This window comes from Sciurus vulgaris, assembly GCF_902686455.1.
Source record: "Sciurus vulgaris genome assembly, chromosome: 2".
Classification (NCBI taxonomy): Eukaryota; Metazoa; Chordata; class Mammalia; order Rodentia; family Sciuridae; genus Sciurus; species Sciurus vulgaris.
The window spans coordinates 84,292,025-84,310,113 of record NC_136462.1 but is presented as its reverse complement, the minus strand read 5'-3'; the positions used below and the strand labels follow the sequence as shown (position 1 = coordinate 84,310,113).

The window sequence follows — 18,089 nt, the reverse complement described above, 5'->3', positions numbered from 1 at the left end:
AAAAAAAGACAAAAAAGTCAAAAGGGAAATCCTAAAACATGCTCCTAGGTGATAACAGAGACCACATGTAAACAAAGACTAGAAAGGAACTAAAGAAGTCAAAAATAAAAAAATAAGAATCAGCACAGGGCTGGGTGTATGGGCACACGCCTGTAATCCCAGAGGCTGAGGAGACTGAGGCAGGAGGGTCACAAGTTCAAAGCCAGACTCAGCAACTTATTGAATTCCTGAACAACCCTGTCTCAAAAAAATAAAATAAAATAAAAAGGGCTGGGGATGTGGCACAGTGGTTAAGAGGCCCCAGATTCAATCCCTAGTACAAAAAAAAAAAAAGGGCAAAGAGCAGGCAGGGCACAACCCAGAGACTATCAGCTCAGTTAGCACTTTCACCAGCCTCCAAGGTCCAAGCATTTTAAAATTGCAATAGGATAAACTTTTGTATCTTCAGAAGTTTAGAAAATGAAGAACCATAGCAGTTCAAGCTATAAGGGAAAGCAGAAAATCAATAACTGAAGAAAATCCCCGTCAAAATTTTTCCAAGAGTGAGGTCATGTCAGAGAGCACAAAACAAACAGAGAATTTTTCAAACCTAGTAAGAGTCACTCAGTCTGCAGGCAAGGATGGGAGCCTCACTTCAAGCGAATTCTGTTATATTTAGGTACTGGGTATGTAGATTTTTGCTGAGAAATACATTTCTGGCTCTGCTTCTCTGTCTGGTTTCACTCCCCAGTCCCTGTTTGCAATCTCTGCTTGGGAGTTACAGGCTCTCTAACTATGCACTCAGGCCTCCTCTGGTCTCTTCTTCTCAGCCTCTCTGTAGTGGAAACATCCTGAGAACTGTAACTTCTGGTTAAAGTGATTGTTATGGTGCAGACAAAAGAGACAGAAGGATTTGCCCTTCTGCTTATGCCCCTCTGTGAAGTAGTTATACCATTTCCAGGTTTTATCAAAAAAATAGAAGTTGCCAGTGCTTTTTACTGGAATAGTTATCAGTCATTTTCTTTCCTCCCTCCCTCTCTCTCACTCTTTCTTTCTGTCTTCTTTACTTCCTACATTCCTCTCTCCACCCCTCCTCCCTCCTTTCCTCATTTTCCCTTCCTTCCTTCTACTCATTTAGTTGTTTTTTTTTTTTTTTTTTTTTTTTTTTTTTCAAGCATCTACTATGTGCCTTTCACTGCATTATATACTGTGGATATAAATCTACACAAGACACAACTTTTGCTGATATTAAACTTTAATAGTTTTGCATTTCTGCTCCCAACAGCTTTAGTATCCATGCTAAAACTGATGTTTATTAGATGTCTGGCACTTTCATAGAGATTGTTCTACTTGATTCCATCCTCCACCCAGGAGTAGCTATTATTACCATCCCTATAACACTGATGATTGAACTTGGTCTTGCAGGGTTAAAATATTAGCCCAGAGGCATTCAGGAAGAGTCAGGAATTTATTTGGATTCTTCTGTCTCCAAATTCGGAACTATTTTCCAGTGTGTCTGCATATTCACTGTGAAGGATCATAGTCATATTTTTATGCTTTCACCTTCTGCATGCTGCACACATGTGTAGTGTACACAATAAATACTTGTATGGAATGAGGTAAAAATTGTATTAAAATCATCTGAGTAATTCATTGTTTCATATATTTGCATTTGGCAACACTGTTCAGAATTTTCACATGCCCATGTATTTTTCATATGCAGGAAACTGGTCAACATTTTACTGCTTATGTGCAGAGAGTAAGGGTCAGGAGTCAATCATCAGGCAGATCAGGAGACATAGCCATCCATTAGGGCTTTTCTGTGTTCTGGAAACATGCTTATCCTGACTGGAGTTGCCTACAGAAGACACTCAGAAAACAAAAGTTCTTTGTACACAAGGGACAAATCACTTTTACCAGACTTTTTGACTTGAAAAAAATTTAAATTACCAAAATGTAGAGAGAAGAATCTAACAAATATTCATGGACCCACCACCCAGCAATTCAAATTGTCAACATTTTGTTACATTTGTTTCAAGATGAAGAAGAATTTTAAAAAGACATTATAAAGTTGGAATCTCTGTAATGTTTCATCCCTAATCCATCTGGTCCCATCTCCATTCTGGTGAGCACCATCAAAGGTCTGGATTCCAATCCACTATTTATACATTTATGTGAACACATATGTTTTCATAAACAAATTATACTACTGTTTTATGTGTTTATTGTAAAGTATACATAATAGTGTCACACTGCTAGGGCCCTTCTGTAACTTTCTAAACATCTTTGTTTTTGAGTTCTAAGTTGAAATATATATATGTTAAAAAAATCTAGCCCATTCCTTTTAGTAGCTACAAAGCATTTTATTGTGTGAGTAAAATATTACTTTATGCCATCTCTAATCTGATTAAAAGATATGGAGATGGTTATAAATGATAGCACAACAGATGTGTTTACATAAGTTTCTAGTCCCCATATTAGTGTTCAGGCTCTTCTAGGATGTTTACCCTGGTGGAGTGTCAGGGTGATTACTAGGTATGTGTTTAATTTTGCGTATTAGCAAGTTGCTTACTTAAATTCACATCAATTACACTCTCACTGCCAATGCAATTGGGTAACCACCTCTCCACACTCTTTTCAATGCTGAATGTTGTCAGGCTTTTAAATCTTTGCTAATCTGATAAGCAAGAGTATTTTCTTATTTCACTTTGGTTTTCCTTGATTTACTGGTATCCTCTAGCATCTTTTGATGTTTATTGGTTGTTCAGGTTTCTTTTTATTTTCTTGGTTATTTGTAGAGTCTTTTCTTATTGATATATAAGAGAATCCATTCTGAATATGAGTCATTTAACTGTTATGTAACTATTATAAATATCTTTTTTTCTTTAGCTATTGTTAAGCTTATTGTTTAGTGTATAAAGGGCTTTATTCTTTCTAATCCAATGCAAGACGGCATCATCTCTGCCACTGAATGAATAGTTCTCAATACTTTTCACAGATTTAAGCAAAAATTTCCCTACAAAAGCCTTCAAAGTTCTTCCCCAGACCTGGAGAATAGCACATTAGCATCTTGAAGTTAGATACTGTATTCTACACATGCTATCCTATAAATAGGTGGACAAAGCAAGAAAAAAGGACTTTACAAACCAGTAGATCATCAGGATCTACTCTTCTCATGTAGCCTCAAGGTAACTTGAAAGCAGTTTCACTAAGTGAAATTTACCACTTAGTGATTACTTAGGCACCTCAGATTTAGAAGTCTAACTTTGATGACATTGGGCTATTCTGCTTCTCCCCTTACTAGGAGCAGGTTTCAATTAGGTAATTATGCTTAGAGAGTTCTAAGGGGTTTTTACACTTTTGCCTTCATCTTGATTGGATAATGTTGTGCAATGACTGGCTAAGTTATGGAAACACAAACATGAGGCCAAAAACTTGCATATCTAAATAAACATTTACAAGCATAGTAGACTATAACCTCTATGAGGTAAGAGCCTATGTTTTTCATATTGCAGGTGGTTATGTCCTCATCACTTGGCTGGGTGGATAATCCTAGTTGGTGGAAATATGCTGAACATTCTCAATCCACAAGTATTTATTTGGATCCCAGTTCTGTATAAGACACTTTATGTTGTGTGTGCTTCACTGTAATCAAGGTAACCAAAATAGACAAAGTCTCTGCCCTCATGAAGTTTACATTTTTGTGGCAGGAAATACTTAGATGACAGTGAGAAAGAAGTGACAATGAAGAAAAATGATGGAGTGAATGGGTTAGAGTTTTGTGTGTGAGTGTGGGTGGAGGGGGGTTCTATTGTAGAGAATGTGGTCTGAGAAGCTTCCTGATACAGAGTCACAGTGATTATCAACATTTACTAGATAAAGATATATAAAGCCCCAATGGCAAGGTTGTAAAAACAATTACCTTCATTTCAGGAGGTAAATTTCACCTCTTTGTAGGTGGGATAGTTTATATGAAAAAAAATGTGATTAAAGCATTGTGTTTAGATTAGAAAGAGTTAATGAATGTGTAAAATATGCTCCCTTTCCTCTGGGGAATAATTCTCACACAGAACAGCTGGCTGCATACAACTTGGTGGTGGGCTTTGCCGGAACTCTTAATTGCCTGAGTATTTTGTGTATTTCTGTCTACCTCTCTCCAGGAGCCCACTTGACCAGGATAGGTTGAATGTTTCCATTTTGGAGACAACTATAGACTAAGGCTCATGGGGTGATTCAACAAAAAACTGAGAAGCACGTGAAGTGCTGCACGGTATTCATGTCCAAAGACTGCCATTTGCACAACCAAACCTTCAGACGATTAAGATTCTCTAGACATTAACGCAGGGAAGCTTTCTTTTGGCTTCATTTACTTCTAAAACTCTCATTCAAGTTCCTAACAGTTTCCAATAGGTGTTCGTGTTTCTTGTTCTTTCCCCTTAATGCCTTATTAAGAGAAAAAAAAGTATGCAGTTTTCCAGTTTGGTTTTGCTTTCCTAGACAAGTGTGTTTAAACCACGGTTTTTTTCCCCTAAGTATCTTTTGATGAGTTTCCTAGTTTATTTTTGCTTTAGGCAATAGAGACACCGACAAATTTTCTTCTTTAACAAATCTTTTTCAGAGTCTTCATCTGACCTGGCTGATGGAATCCATCCACAGACCTAGGAGACCGGTTGATTTTTGCACGGGCGGTAATTTCGACACATAAAACTTACCCCTCTTGGAGGAATCAGTTTCCAAGCTAAAAGAACAAATGAATGTGTTCGCTCATTTTTTGAAAAAATATTTATTCTCCACTTCCTCTTTTCTTCAGGGTGTTAGTAATGAATACGGAATGTGACATCGGTTTTCCACGTATGTAGGATTTTGTCTTAAATTTCTGGGAAGTTATATCCTCCACCAACGTTTTCTTTTCTTGATTATTCTTTCATATGGAAACTCCTCACGCCTAGCGATTGTTCTCTCCCTTTTTAAGGTCATTTAAAAATGGAAACCTCGATCGTTGAGGTTCTTTTAATTTTATTCCCCCCTCTCCCCGCCCCTACGCCCCTCTGTACAACTCACAGCCAAAGCCGCCAGCAACTGAGCTGAAAGAACCCGTGGCGGGCGAGGAGAGGAGGGTGTCATGTTGGCGACAGGCTCCTGCTGGCGGCCGCGGAGCCCGCCGGGGTTAACGCGGGCGCAGGGGTCAGCGCCCTCCAACTTGGGGGCCTCGGGCGGAGCCGCCAAGCCGCGGCGATCCTTAGACCAGAGCGTTCCTCAGTTCTCTTCTCTCCAGGGGTTAAGAATCGCCTCATCCGTCGGGATCCCGTGAGGACCTCGCTCTTCGCAGTGCAGCCTCCGCTACTGAGCTCGGGGTTCGACGTAGGAGAGGCGAAGCGGTCGAACGTGGGGCGGAGGAGGAATGAGGGGCCAGGAGCCGGGGGGATTTCCTCCCGCGCTTCCCTCTCCAACGGGAGCGGAAAATGTGATTTGCTGTGCATTCCAGGCGCGGTTCCCTGGGGTGACCTCTCCCAGCCCTCCCGGGCGGGGGGAGCAGACAAAGCGGCGAGGCGGGCGGAGAGGGGACCCCACAGGGAAGCAGGAGGGGTACAGGGGGCGGGGGCAGTACCGGGAAAGGGGGCGGATAACAGGTCCACCAGCGGCCGCGGCGCCTGGCCAATGGAGAGGCTCGGCCCGGAGTGCAGTGCTTGGCCGCCGGCATTTAAACGGGAGGCGGCGAGATGCCCGACACTCGGTGCGCCCTTCGCGGACCGGGCGACTCAGTGCACAGCGGTAGAGTCACCCTCAGACCTGCTGGGCCGAGCCCAAGCGGCTCGAGTGGTGGCTGCACCCAGCGCCACGCGTCAAGAGCGCAGGGTCGGAAGACTCCCCACACTGACAGGTGAGCTCGGAGTCACCCAGTAGGGAGGGTCGAAGAGAGGGGTGTGTGTGTGTTAGGGCATTGGCAAAGGATCCCCAAGTCCCTCTCAATTCAGATGCGAGGCAGTCCTCACACCCAGGTCCTACGATTCCTTGGGGTTAACCCTGAAGAACCATCGCGGGGTCCTTCCTGTCGAGGTCGTGGATGCTGTGACCTCGCTCAGTTGAGTCTGCCGGAAAACGTAGGGGAAAAGGGTGTCAAGAGTGGGCAGGACCCTGAATCTCTTTTCCTCTCCTGCAGCCCTGCGAAAATGCTCCTGGCGCTTCTGGCAGCAGCCTAAGCTAGATTCTCGCGTACCGCGAAGGCGCGGAGTCAGGGCTGCCCGAGCGCGGTAGCCGCGGGATCCTGAGCAGGAGCAGCGGGAACTTACCGCTGGGCCGCCCACGGCGCTGCAAATTGTATTGAGAGGGACCCCTGTGGTTTAAGCACTGCGCTGGGGCTGGGGATGTTTTAGGCCCCTGGGGGACTCCGGAGAATTACCATGCGGTAGACCCAGGGATCCGAAGACTTAGTGATGTATTTGCTAGTTGGGGATGTGAGGTGACTCTGGCAGGAGATCTCTGGGAAGAGGGAAACTGCGGGGTTTAGCCACCGCAGAAATCCGAGGGTCCAGTAACCCGAAGCTGGAGTGCAGTAGGCGCTGGATATTGCGAACCCGCAGTGCTCATTCGGCACACCCCACACACCATACACGCTAGCGTTTTGTTCAATTCGAGCCTCTATAGGTTCCACTCGCGCTTTGCCTTGCAGACCTGCAGGCGCCGGGAAGTAACCATCAGCTAGTTCCCTTTTCTGCTGGTGCCCCTTAATCTGTATGCCAGCGGCCCCAACCTCGCCTTGATGCGTGCGCCTGGCTAGCGACCGAAGACCTGGGACTCTGTTGCAGGAAGCTGGTCCCCTGCTCTAAAGCGCTGGTCATCCCTATTCCGCGCCTGCTGCCAGGCTCACGGCTCTCGGAGAGAGGCGGGGAGGGGAATCAACAGGGCTGTCACCTCTCTGGTCATTATTTGTAGACTTCAGGTTTGGGAACCGAGGCACGACAGCTCTCGCTTGGCATTGCCTTCAGATCTCATTCCTCCTTGGGGGCGCCCCAGCTTGGCGTTTCCCGCCGCCAAGTTCTGGTGAGGGTCTCCAGAGAGGACAGGGGAGTATATGAATGTGAACAGTCGCTGCTGTGAGCCCCTTCCCGCACGCCCAGGACCACTGTGTTCTGACCCAGCTGCCATTTGCCCCTCCTTGACCGACCGACACCAAATCTCAGCTCTTTTAGGCAGAATTATGGCCTCGAAGTTAGGGGTGAAAAATCTGCTCTTAAACGGTCTGAGGGCAGAGAAGAGACCATCGGTGAATAATTGGATCTCCTGCTGGAAAGAACAAATTCGACTGGTGTGCGTGTCTGTTTATGTTCCCCTGAGATGGTGCCAGGACACGAACTGATTTAAACATTCTATTGTGTTCAGTGGGTCACCAGGGTTTTAAGCTGTCCCAGAGACCCTAGAGTAGTGGCTTCCTTCTGGCTGTACACACAAGTTAAATAAATAGTGTAGAAGAGGTTAAGATAACCCTGATCCCAGGGAGGAGTCTTCTTTCACCTCAGGGCTGCCCGCCTCCACTTTATTTATTTATTTATTTATTATTTATTTTTTTATTTTTTTAAGGAGCATGGGGGACTTGATGGGACAGACTTTTCAGAGCAAAGAAAGATCCTAAGAGAATTATATTCTCCTTCACATCCTTCCCCAGTCAAGCCTACAACTGTAGGTGATTTGATTACTATCACTGGGTAAATTGCACTGTTCAATTGTTAGTATTAAGTAATCATTTAAGGATTCTTTAGGACTGTAGTATGGTGCTCTCGCTCTCTCTGCGCGTGTGTGCACGTGTGTGTGTGTGTGTGTGTGTGTGTGTGTGTGTAACCTCCAGGTCATTGTAAGAATTAAGAATCTTTTGTAAACTTTGTAATTTCACAGGTTTCCTTTTTCTTAAAAGTTCACTTTGAGTGAAATGTTTTGGTAACCCACAAACCCATAATCTGTAGGAAATCCAGGTTGGCTAACGTAGTCTTTATGTGAGTAGTTATATAGGGAGAATAGAAATCTACTATGTCCTCAACTGAAGCCATCATGACTTCAGTTTTAATGGTCAAAGAGGTTTAAATGTGAAGAAATTTTATGTCAGACTGTTCTCCCAGCAAATATTTGTTGACAGTAAAGCTGTGGAGTGTGTTCTAGAACTAAGAGTAAAATATGTTCTAGAACCAAGAGGTGGCAATTAGGGGAGGTGACTGTAGCATCTAACTGGAAGGTATAGATCAGGCAGGTGCTACTAGCCATACTCATATCTGTGGGGAATTGTCTTTACTTTTAACACATGCTTGTAGAAATGCAAAGTACCGCAGGAATTTCTAAGACAAAAAAAGTCTTTTTCTTCACATGTAAACATAAAGATACAAAATAGATAATTATCTGATTTGCAATATTCTTCTAATTTTATTACATTAGAAAATAAACCCTTGTGTCCCTTAAATACTCTGCTGGGTGTCAGTGGGACAGTAGTTAAAGACGCATGGTGGGGGAGTTAGGTGAAACTGAACTTAAACCCTAGCTCTCCTCTTACAAGCTGTGTAACCTTGGATAGATTCCTGGCTGCAAAAACAAAGACAATATTATCTACCTCATATTTTGTTGTGCAAAATGAAAATATTTGGACAGAATTTAGCATTACAATGCTTGGCACAGTAAAGGCTCAAAAATAAAAGATAACTTTTATTATTAGTGGTGTTATTGGGTGAACTAGTAATATGATACAGCACCAGGAGATACTGCAGATGGTTCTGAATTTCATCCTGATTCCCACTTACATATAACTAACACACATTTCTCTATAAAACACAACCTGTAACTTGGCTGTCTCTTTAATAGTGCTGTTAAGTGAATATTTAATATTTATTACTTTCTGACTCATTATCCTATTGACCTCAAGATTTGTATACAATCAATAACCTCAATAAATAATAACCTCAATAAATAATGATAATAATAATAATAATCTTCCAATAAACTTTGAGGTCCTGAGGTAGTTGACCAGCAGGAGGTCTCCTTCCTACCCTATGCAGTGTTGGGCACTGGCCTGATTTGGCCTAAATGATCTTCAGAATAGGGAGGTTGTGGTTAAGAGACGTGCAACAGGTAGGGGATGAGATTTTATCATCTATTGTTGTGCTAACTGTCAACTCTTTTGATCTCCTTGGTACAACTTTTCTGGAAAAAAAATCCTTATTTTTAAGAAAATTCTCTTATTTCTAAAAGTTAATTGTCTTTTAAAATTAAAGATCAAATTCAAAAATAACCTTTATTCTTCTCAAATGTGTAGTCCTGAGAAAAAGAAATAGATCATTCTAAAATGTGGCCTGCAAGTGGAGCATTTGCATAATTCCATTATGGTTTATGCTGGGAGAATAATTTGATATCTTGCTTGTTGAACATCTTTCTAAAAGTCGGTTCAGCTGGCAGAATTAACCAGAAGTTCAGGCACAGACATCTGGTTTTCACTGTTATTTTCACTCAGAACTCCATTTAAATGAATGTGAACAGGTCATTTGGCTAAAATGAGAAATTCAGCGTGAAGAGTGCTGAAAGGAAATGGCCCAAACTTTCCCAAAGATAAGAGTGTTGGAAACAAGTCACACATCATTTTTATTTCTGAGTCTCCAGAATTAGAAGAACGTTTTCTACTTTGAGTCCTTGCCAGGATTGGAATAATCATCATGACCCATCCAGGATGGAGATGGTTAATATGGTTTATCTTTTTGCTGGCATTTACTCTTGATCACTGGGATCTGAAAGGAAATCATGAGGAAGAGAAGCCATGCTTTAAGAGTATGTCTTCTGAGACAAGTGATGTGGTTTAGAGAGGAAGACAGAGGGCGGGATGGAATGAAACTTGCTACTGGAGAATAGTTGCAGAGAAAGCTTACCATGAAATATAATCACATTACTTGGAGAAGCAGAAATCCACTAAGGGGTCGTTAAGGTGGACTTTGGAAAGAATAATACTACTACCTGCAAAGGGAAATCAAGGGATTTGTCGGGTGTCATGATGCACACTGAGTTCATGAGCTTGAATTTAATGATGTGAGTAGGTGACTTTATAAATGGAAATTGCCATAAATTGTTTGCAGCTAATTGTTGGACATGGAGAATAATTTATAGGAACCTAAATCCAGATCAGCATTTGGACTGCTTTTTCATTATGCCTGCTAGGTGTTCTGTGAAAGAGAATTATTTACAAGGAATTTGCATCTTGGTTTCCTGTACATTTATAATATTTACAAGACCAAAAACACTTCCATTTCTTCACTGAATGATCAATACTGTTTGGGGGATGGGGAGGGAATGAATGATTGACCACAGTGACTGACAGAGCCCTGGTTCCTAATTAGTACTGGAATTAGCCCAGTACTAATTCCAATTCTCAGTTCCTCAATCTTGTTCATGTAGAATACCCAGAGTACTTCAGAGCACAGCTGTTCTCTAAGAAGCTGAGGTCTCTGTAGATTGATGCTCTTGAAGTTGGTTTTTATTTGTCTCTGAATATAAAGTTTAAGAACTCAAGAGCCTCACAATAAACACTGAAGATATTTAAAAAACAGACTTTTCAGAAATGAAAAATATTTCATTTTCCACACCTAATAAATCTTTTTGTGGGGAAGGTTTACTTTTCTTAAAAAAAAAAAAAAAAAAGCAGCCTGTCACCTGGACCCCTTTGGCTTATGGAGTATGCATGCTCCCATAAGAACAATAAGTTTGTCAAATGAAACTGAAAACCAGTCTATTAATTTTGAATTCATTGCTTTGTTGTTAGTTTCTGCCAGAGTATATTCAGTGGTTTCAAATAGGAAATAAAATCCACATTATTCCACATGGTACCAGGTAAAATGTTGGGAACATTTGAGTTTTCCTGGAAGAAGAAAGACAAGTGGTAGGACGCTCTCTAGCCTAGGAAGAGTTTGCCAGAGTTGGCTTTTCTACACACTAACAACAGTGAAGACATTTTAAAATGCAAAGGACAAAAACTGTCTCATCCATAACAATCATTTATTTAGTAAATTTTAATGAGCACCTATTCTGTGTTAAGCACTGATGATGAACAAGCCCCCATCAACTCTCAGACTAGATGCTGTTCAATAACAGAAGTGAAAATGTCAGGGAGGAAAGGTCGAGTATAAAAAATGTTCTAAGTTGGTCCAGAGAAATAAAATTACATTTTGTGGATAGATGTGAAGGGGTGGCCTTATGGTGCATACCTGTCATGTGCAGTCAGTATACATTGCAGTCAATCTCAGATTGGCCTCTGTGATGGTGGGGGTCATTTTTAGTAGGTTTAGAATAAGATTGTGGTCATAGGTCTAAGGCATGTCTCCTTTGAAATGCTCAGTGAATGAGTTGTATTTTAGATCTTGGCCCTGAATTGAGTAAACAACAGAAACTTGTGAAAGCATCTCAAATTCACAATGTATTTGCCCAGGAGACTGAATGGTCATGGCTCATGTTCTCCTAGTCTCTGGAGAAAAATTAGTACTGTTTTATAACTGAACTTTTCTTATAAGCGATTTTTAAAAAAGACAAAACAAAGAAATTAATTTTTTTGTTGTTGGGGCAAAACCAGCTCTGTTTAAAGAACAGGGATGTTGTAACATAAACTGACAAAAGCCAGGGAACCTACAGTTGGAACAGGAGCTAAATGTCACATTATCAGTTCCAAACTTGAACTTGCCCAAAAGTATTAGGATAATGTTGGAAAGACGATGACATTTAAGGATGTTTTAAATGTAATATTTAATTATCTTAGTTTGACATTAGCCTTAAGGCTGAATAGTCTTTACTTACCAGAGGCTGTCCATTAGAGAATGTAGAAACCACCCTGCTTTTGTCTTTGAAAGAAAGTTCTCTAGATAATCGTACTGACTTGCCAGGTTTCATGGTAGGGGGGACTTTAAGGTTCCTATTCCATGGCACTTAGGGGTTTTCATGTGTAATGCTAGCATTGGGAAGAACAAGGAAATGGGCACTTCATAGCTGTGTCCTGCAGTTCAGGAAACCACAGGAATGGGGCAGAGGAGACCTCAGAAATCAGGTCAATGTTGTGATGACCTGGGGAGGGACCCTGTGAATTTGAAACTGCATTCTTAAAAAGAAGATACATCCCTATTCCATGTATGAATGATATGTCAAAATACATTCTACTGTCTGTCATGGATAACTAAAAAGAACAAATTAAAAAAAAAAACACATCCCCATTTTAACAATTCCTATTGTACCCCATGGTCCCAAGTGCTACAGGTCTCCTATTCAGAGCTGAGTTAGAAAGGAAGACTGAGGTGTCAGAACCTGCATCTATACAAGATCCCCCCGGGGGTTGCACTGTCCATTCCAGGAAGACTTTCCCCAGAGAGTCAGGATAGTCTGATGCTTCCCACTCCCTCCTCTTTTCTCCTTCTCCACCTCTTCTAAACAACCTAAGAGTCTTTCTTTCTCTGACATATTTTGTTCACTCCACTACTTTCTCTCTCTTGGATAAAAGCCAGTCAATTTTCCCTCTGCCTTATTTATTTATCTCACCATTCATATGCCCTTTCTGACCATATCCGCTCTAGACCCACCCACAATAATTCATTGTCATTAACTTATTCAACACACCTTTGATGTTTATTAATGTAAACCTTTGCACATGCCTGTTCTATCATGCTCATTTTTTTTTTTTTTTTTTTTTTACCATGTTTCCTTGAGTTTGTTTGTTTTGCTTTGTTTGTTTTTGACACAGGGTTCTCACTGTGTTGCCCAGGTTGGTCTTGAACTCCTGGGCTCAAGCAATTCTCCTGCTTCAGCCTTCTGAGCATTGGGCCTAGAGGTCATTTTTCTACCTTTTAAACTTTATGCACACACACAGACACACAGAAGAGTGACATTTGACTACTTAAAAAGTAGAAAAGTATATGCCATAATATAAAGAGTGATAGGAGAAATCTGGGCCCAGTTTCAGGATGAGAATATGTGAGGGGTGGAGGAATTTTAAGTTACACGATCAGACTGCTGCAGCCATTTGTTCTGTCTGCAATACTGCTGTCTGTATGTTTGTCTAGTTCTCAAATTGCTTTTATTTATTTATTTATTTATTTATTTATTTATTTATTTATCATATTTGATCTGAACGACCTCTCTGGGAGAGGTGTTTGTATCAATGCTTACATGGAGTTATGTATCAAGAAGAAAGTGAGTTTATCAAGGTCAGACAGCAAGTGGTTTCCCCAGGACTACAACCAGAAACTCCGCTTGCCTTTTTTTTTTTTTTTTTTTTTCTTTGTGGGGTACTGGGGATTGAACTCAGGGGCACTTGACCACTGAGTCACATCCCCAGCCCTATTTTGTATTTGATTTAGAGACAGGGTCTCACTGAGTTGCTTAGTGCTTCGCTGTTGCTGAGGCTGGCTTTGAACTCACGATCCTCCTGCCTCAGGTTCCCCAGCCGCTGGAATTACAGGTGTGTACCACCGGGCCGGCTCCACTTGCCTTTTCATTCATTTTGCTTCCTGTTAAATTGTTCTCTCTTCTGTCACATGCTTTCTGGTCTTCCCATATGTCTCTTTTCCATAGTCAACTGCGAAAAGCCTCATGTTGTCAAATGCAAGAATGAACACAGTCACGTGACCATAATGCAAAGTCAAATGTAATTGGGTGTCAGAAACCTGCAAGGAAATCTTATGGGCGTCCACACAACCGTCCTGGTAGAGTTTAAATATTGGCTTGTTCACTGTGGAACCGGGCACATTACTTTCACAGCTTGATAGCTGGGTCTGGGTGTGGGTAATGGGAATACTAGTAGCTGATTCACAGAGACAGTGTGGGAAGCCAACGAAGTATTTCACATAAAGTGATTAACAAGTGCCATATAAAATGTTAGGTGCTATTCTTAATTTTTTACTTAATTCACTCTTTTTTGTTGTTGTTGTTCTCCCCTTCTCTGCTTCCCTTTAGTATGAGCCGCACCGCCTACACTGTGGGAGCTTTGCTTCTCCTGTTGGGGACCCTGCTGCCTGCTGCTGAGGGAAAAAAGAAAGGGTCCCAAGGTGCCATTCCCCCCCCAGACAAGGCTCAGCACAATGACTCCGAACAGACTCAGTCGCCCCAGCAGCCTGGCTCCAGGACCCGGGGGCGGGGTCAGGGGCGGGGCACTGCCATGCCGGGAGAGGAGGTCCTAGAGTCCAGCCAAGAGGCCCTCCACGTGACGGAGCGCAAATACTTGAAGCGAGATTGGTGCAAAACCCAGCCGCTTAAGCAGACCATCCACGAGGAGGGCTGCAACAGCCGCACCATCATCAACCGCTTCTGCTATGGCCAGTGCAACTCCTTCTACATCCCAAGGCACATCCGGAAGGAAGAAGGCTCCTTTCAGTCCTGCTCCTTCTGCAAGCCCAAGAAATTCACCACCATGATGGTCACACTCAACTGCCCCGAACTACAGCCACCCACCAAGAAGAAGAGGGTCACACGAGTGAAGCAGTGTCGTTGCATATCCATCGATTTGGATTAAGGGATACCCAGCCTGTCCTAGGGTTGCAGCCCCAGGCAGGCTCAGAGCCACACCTAAGCAACCTGATTCTTATTTGGCTTAAACCTAGAGGCCAGAAGAACCAGCCGCTGCCTCCCGGCTAGAGCCTGCTTGTGCGTAGTTTGTGTGCATGAGTCTGCATGGGTGTCTGTGGGTGTTTTCAGACACCAGAGGAAACAGTCTCTGATAGAGGTCACTTCCTATTATTATCTGCTTTAAACAGAGGTGGTCAAAATGCCCACACCACCCCTGGCATCTACAGCGGCAGGGCTGGATCTGCCTTTGTCTTCCATGTGCCCCCTGGGAACCAGGATCTCCCTTCAGAAAGAATATTAATGGAAGAGGCTATTCTGAGGGCAAGAGACTTATTTGGGTGCTGCATTAGACTTGGAGACATTATTTTCAACCTGTGTTTTCTTCCTCCCTTCTTTCACCCTTCCACAATTCATCCTTTTTCAGGTTCTCAGTGCCTATTTCAGTCTCATCCCATGTCTGCCAAGGTTTCTAAACTAATTTGCTTGACCATGGATGTCAATATTTTCCATTTTGTGAAGACCCACCAGACTCTGGAGAGACTGGTGTAATCGCTGACAAGCGGACAGAGCAGAGACAAAGGGAGCATTGAGGGTAAGGACCAGTCATGCCCGCAGAATTCAGCAAGGAGATGTGCAGAAAACTGGAAGGCCTATTCTAAACACACTGGGACCCATGCTTCAGTGAAGGGGTTTCCTGGTATTTAAAAGAACCCAAGTGAACAGAGGAGAAATAAGATTGCCAAAATATCATTGACTTTGTCACTGGGATCTACCAAAACTAGCTGTAACCCAACACCAAACTTAAAACTTAAATATTGACCACTCCTGTTTTCAAACCAAGTAAGTGAGCTAAATGCAAATAGCCCATGCTGTTTTGCCCCACTGGTGGACAATTGATGTAGTTTAGAACCTTCCACACAGGAGTAGGAAAAAACTCCACACTTCCTAGGCTGAGGTCCTAATATCTTTTCCTTGGTTATAATCACCATTTCCCTAATTCTTTGTTCCTACATAATGCTCCTGAAAGCCACAGCCCTGTATTACAAACATTCTGTGTCTGCTGAGTGTACTTGATAGGAAAGGTCAGTCTAAGCTGAGAGTTTATGGCCCGCTCCATTTTAGCTATAAATCTATTTTGGGTCTTTTTGTATTGGCTCTTGTTAGAATACTGAGCTAGAGAGGAGGGTAAGGAAGTAAAAGGGTTTGCCTCTGGCTAGGTCATAGTTAGTTCTTAACACCTGGAGGAGATGTGAGGGATATGACCTCCCTGCTTCTTCCTTTGTTCTCTGAGGGTCTGCAGGGAAATCCCCTTGAGAAAGCAGAGCATTGGGGTGTGTTAGCTGTCCATCTGCTACTAGGGGTTCTGTGGGATATTGCAACCATTTTGTACCTACTGGAGGTGCTGTCCCTGATGAAACTTGGGCCTGCTTGCGATACCTATGTAGACTTTTTCTAATGACCAAAGTGCAGGGTATGTGAGCCTTATTGCACTTTGAATTTGGCTAAGCTGTGCTTTTCAAGCCTGAGATTCTATATATAAATGCCCCAATTACTCTTTTTGCCTTTATCGTCTCAGCTTCTCTAGCCAAGTCAAGTGTCATTTGGAAAACAAACATCATAGACTTGGGATTCAGTTGCCCATCAAGATTCCAGCATTCAAAGAACCATTGCAGTTAAAGAAGCCGTTTTTTATGTTGCTTTTTTGTGGGTTAGTGTTCTCCCATCTAACAACAGGAGCTGTGCCTTTAGACAGAAGTTATTTTGAACACCCAAAATGTTGGGTATAATTTTAAATATTTTAAAATCACTACTGATGATTCTACTCTTGGCAAATTCATGCAAACACATAGTCTATGCGTTTCATATACACTGTATTCCCCTGCCCTGAATCTTTGTATCATCCACATCCTCCAACAATAAAGCACAGCATGGATTTAATTAAGCACACAGAATTTTGAGGGTGGGGGAAAGGAAAAGAAAGGGGAAGAAGCTTTAAATGTAAAACCACACCAGAGAGGAAAAAGGACATTCATAACCAGCAAACATTGAATTTCTCTTGTTGTTTTAATTCTGCCACAAGCATGCAATTTTGTTAAAAAGAGATGACTTAAGTTGGCAGCAGCAATCTTCTTTTAGGAGCTTGTACCACAGTCTTGCATGTAAGTCAGATTTGGCTCAAGTAAAGAGAATTTCCTCAAAATTAACTTCACCAGAATAATCAGCAGCATAAATACCCCAGAAGCACAGCACTAGCCAAAGAGGGAAACGTCTGCTTTTCTTACTGTGCCTATATTAAGATGAGCACAAGTATGGTGTGGCTTCCAACATTTACTGAAAATGCCATATCTGTTACTTATTTTATTGGAGTCACCAATGATGTCATGATATATATTTTTTCATTATTGTAGTAGGATTTTTCTATGGCAAGATAGTTGTGATCTTGATCTTACCTATTAGAATAATGCCAAGCACCAAAGATGAATTTTATGATGTACAGTTTGTGCTTGGCATTAGAAGAGTAAATACACATCTTGTAAGTCTGTAAGTTGTTTTTGGTTACCGTCATTCTTCAAAGTTAAAAATTGTAAGAGAAAAATCTGGAGGAAAGGATAATTTCCACTGTGTGGAATGTGAATAGTTAAACAAAAAGTTATGGTTATTTAATGTAATTATTAATTCAGATCCTTTGGTCACTGTGATTTCAAACTTGTTTTCTTCTCCTTTATATGACTTCCTCTGAGTTGGGAGAAGAAGCCGGCATGTTGTATGTTGATGGAGACTCATCAGGGCAGAGGGAGACACCGTCTTACATGTATTAAGATGTGTTACAGAGTCAAGACCTGAGCTCTTGTTTTTTTAATTGAATGTTCCTTAAAGGTTAACGTTTCTGAAGCAACGTTAGGAAAGACTTTCAGTGTTATTTTGGGAGACTTAAGATGTGTGTATACAAACATATAGCCAATAATGATAGCTAGTTCATAGTCCTTTCAAGGAGGAGATCTAAAGTGCAGGGACAGTTCATTTCTAAATGACCAGTTGATGCTTAAGAGTGAAAGTAGTTCTATTGATTTGTCATTCCTCAAGATATTTAATATCACCGCGTTGTGTATTGTGTCTGCTTTAATTATTGAAAAACAACAAAGGATTGTCTAGACTGTGGTCAAACTACCTTGCTGTGTATGAGGGTGAGAGGGGATTTGATAGTGTCATAAAAGCTAATTTGGCTTAAAGTTTTACGAATCTGTAATTAGAATTTAATTTTCACCCCAATAATGTTCTATGTAACCTTTGCCAAAGAGCAACCAATAAATTAAACTTCAACTTTTTGTGTGTATTTGTGATTTAACTGGCAGTGTGCCTAGGGCAGAGGTGAGGCAGAGATCCCTTGTCATGGCAAGGGATGTAGAAATGAGACACTGAGATCTCTTGTGATCTTTTGGGGACATTTACTCTTTCACCTAGACTTTTCAGATCCTATTTGCTTTCCTCAGGCCATGCAGTTAGACACAAGGGAAAGTCAGTCTGCAGTCCAAACTACCAGCTTCCTG

General features: G+C 41.9%; 1 protein-coding gene across 1 annotated transcript; it reads left to right on the top strand.

Annotated features, from left to right (window-relative positions):
• The first annotated feature begins 5,579 nt into the window (after window positions 1-5,579).
• Window positions 5,580-17,867, top strand: GREM1 (gremlin 1, DAN family BMP antagonist). Its single transcript, XM_079127485.1, has 2 exons — window positions 5,580-5,860; window positions 13,933-17,867. Exons 1-2 carry the CDS (start codon window positions 5,700-5,702, stop codon window positions 14,486-14,488), a joined length of 717 nt encoding a protein of 238 aa, XP_078983611.1. The 5' UTR covers window positions 5,580-5,699; the 3' UTR covers window positions 14,489-17,867.
• Window positions 17,868-18,089: the final 222 nt, after the last annotated feature.

Coding starts and splice junctions, on each gene's coding strand:
- GREM1 (XM_079127485.1), top strand. CDS start 5,700: ATGCCCGACACTCGGTGCGCCCTTCGCGGACCGGGCGACTCAGTGCAC. Junction 5,861..13,932: donor AAGACTCCCCACACTGACAG/GTGAGCTCGGAG, acceptor GCTTCCCTTTAG/TATGAGCCGCACCGCCTACA.